This window comes from Raphanus sativus, chromosome 3 (assembly GCF_000801105.2).
Source record: "Raphanus sativus cultivar WK10039 chromosome 3, ASM80110v3, whole genome shotgun sequence".
Lineage (NCBI taxonomy): Eukaryota > Viridiplantae > Streptophyta > Magnoliopsida > Brassicales > Brassicaceae > Raphanus > Raphanus sativus.
The window spans coordinates 2,935,805-2,938,283 of record NC_079513.1 but is presented as its reverse complement, the minus strand read 5'-3'; the positions used below and the strand labels follow the sequence as shown (position 1 = coordinate 2,938,283).

General features: G+C 34.9%; 1 protein-coding gene across 1 annotated transcript; it reads right to left on the bottom strand.

Moving 5' to 3' along the window:
• Positions 1 to 1,440: 1,440 nt before the first annotated feature.
• LOC108846297 (putative lipid-binding protein AIR1) lies at positions 1,441 to 2,106 on the bottom strand. Its single transcript, XM_018619522.2, has one exon. The coding sequence runs from the start codon at positions 2,034 to 2,036 to the stop codon at positions 1,644 to 1,646; it is 393 nt and encodes a 130-aa protein (XP_018475024.1). The 5' UTR covers positions 2,037 to 2,106; the 3' UTR covers positions 1,441 to 1,643.
• Positions 2,107 to 2,479: the final 373 nt, after the last annotated feature.

Here is a 2,479-nt window from a genome sequence, read left to right as displayed (position 1 = left end):
ATAGATATTTTATTATGATTATCTAATTTATTTGATTTTACAAATAATTTTTTTATTTTACAGATTCTACACCATATAAAAGAAAAATGTAGGGTTTTTGCCTAAAATACATAAGAAAAAAAAGTTTGCTTTATTTTTTTTATGTAGTTTTAAAATTAAAGGTAAAGCATGATTGGTAAAAATTAATATAAACTTGATGTAGAGTTTAACTTTATAAAATAAAGATACATCATGATTAGTAAAATTTAGTAATTTAAAAATAAATAAAGCTAAAGAACACCGATAAATCCCAACCAATCACCTCCATTACTCATGTCTTTCTTACAAAAGGTATTTCGTTACATGGTTCACATCATCCACTCATTCGAAAGTATAACTATAATTTTGGATATGTTTTTTTGTATGTTTTATATGTTAGATTCTAAAAATTTATACCCGAAATAACCCGAACCCGAACCTTAAAAATCCGAACCCGATCCGAAATATAAAATAACCAGAACGGGTTCTGTATCTCTCCACCCGAAGACCCGAATCACCCGAACCGAACTCGAACGGGTACCCGAACGCCTAGGTCTACTATCGCGAATCACTTCCCTTAATCCAGCTCAAACACGCTTAACTCCGGAGTTTTAAACGGATGTGCGTCCGAAAGGGTAAGTGCACTTTGGTGACATAGGTATCCAAATCAATTCTCTTAAGCTTTTCCACATATCACAACTCAGAATGTTACAATTCACCACTCTCAAAGAACGCAACGTCTTCGTTGCGCCCTACAACATGTCTCAATGCCCCTCTCGGGTCAGAACCGAGATGACTAACCAACTCTGATATCACTTGTAACGTCCTGACCGCTCACAGCTAATAGGCCACCCAAGCCCGTTCTCTCGGCCTGTGAGCTCCATTCCCATTTAACGGTCGGTCCTTAAATTTTATTTGAAGGCTCGAAATCATTGTTTACTGATCTTGTAATCACCACATGACATTTCTCTATATTTTGGACTTCCTCGCACACTATCGCGAATTACTTCCCGATAGGTCACCCATATTTGCACTACTCCAGCTTAAGCATACATAACTCTAGAATTTTAAACAAATGTGTGCCCGAAAAGATAAATGCACTTTAGTGACATAAATAGTCTAATCAGTTCTCTTAAACTTTTTTACATATCACAACTCGGAATGTTAAACTTTATGTGTTTGCTCGACTCAAGATAGATTTAGATTAGAGAATACAAATTAATTCTTTATTAGAAAAACAGTTACACTACACATGAAATAGATTGCGGAAGAAATCTTTTAACATTATTCCAAAAAAATGCATGGTCGAGTCATAAGTGTCATTTAATCCTGGTATCCTACATTTTCGAGGTTTTGTTTTATAATGACATTTAGTAAATTAAACTACTTCTCTATTTTTGTTTTACTAATGCGACGCAAACATTTAACGTAACACCGAAAGTGTTATATCTTATTCATCAAAACAATTGAAATAAATTACAAAACAAACTCATTTCTTATCCTCATCCACCAGTTCAAAGACGAGAAGATAAAAAAAAAACACAGGAAACACAAACAAAAGTTCGACCAAATTGAAACATAGCAAGAAATTCAGAATTTAGCAATATTTTGACGTGTTTGAGAAATTAAGGGCATTGGAAGCCGCGTGGAGCCTTTCTGCTGCAAACGTTGAGAAGCAAGCTAAGGTTGATTGGAAGGTTAATGTTGATGCCGAGAATGCTAGCTTTAAGCGCGGTACAAAGACAAACCGCAGCTTCTAGATCGACCAAACCGTCAATGAGGCTGCAACACGGTTTAACTGGAGGAGCACCTAATGTCACATTCAATAAGTTAAGCGCCTTAACACAAACACCGAGCTTTATTGTATCTTTTGGGCATGTCTGGATGGCTGGAGGGGTTGGGGAAGGCGGCTTGGGTTTGTATGACCCAGGTGGACAACCAGAGCGGGCGGCTTCTGTTATTGTGAAGAAGATGATGTTCAAGGCAAAGAAGATGGCAAGAGAGTTTCTAAAAGCCATTTTTCTTAGCCTTGAAAGAAGATTGTAGTGTTCTTATTCTGAGATTGGTGAAGAAATTGCGAGTGTCTAAGTGGGATATTTATAGGGTAAGTGGGATGGTTTGAGTAAAGAACTACATGATTTATAAGATTTATTAGTTTTATTGTTTAATACATCTTAGGGTTATAATAATAATAAGAATGTAAAACCAAAATAGTAAGAATATATGTACGTGACCGACCATGTGTTAGCCCTAGCCCCTAGGGTATATTTAGCTGGCCGTCTGCAGTAAGAGTTTGGAACGAAGTATCAAGTGTACATTTAGAAATATATATATATTGAAATTTATAATAACAGTTAAATCCTATAATTAATATTTATACTATACACTTTTCTCTCTACTTCATAAAGATTATCATTTCAAAAATTTCATGCATATTAAAAACTATTTAAAATTCTAGTTT

Bases quoted from the DNA above. Each gene is read 5' to 3' on its own strand.
- LOC108846297 (XM_018619522.2), bottom strand. From the start codon at position 2,036: ATGGCTTTTAGAAACTCTCTTGCCATCTTCTTTGCCTTGAACATCATC.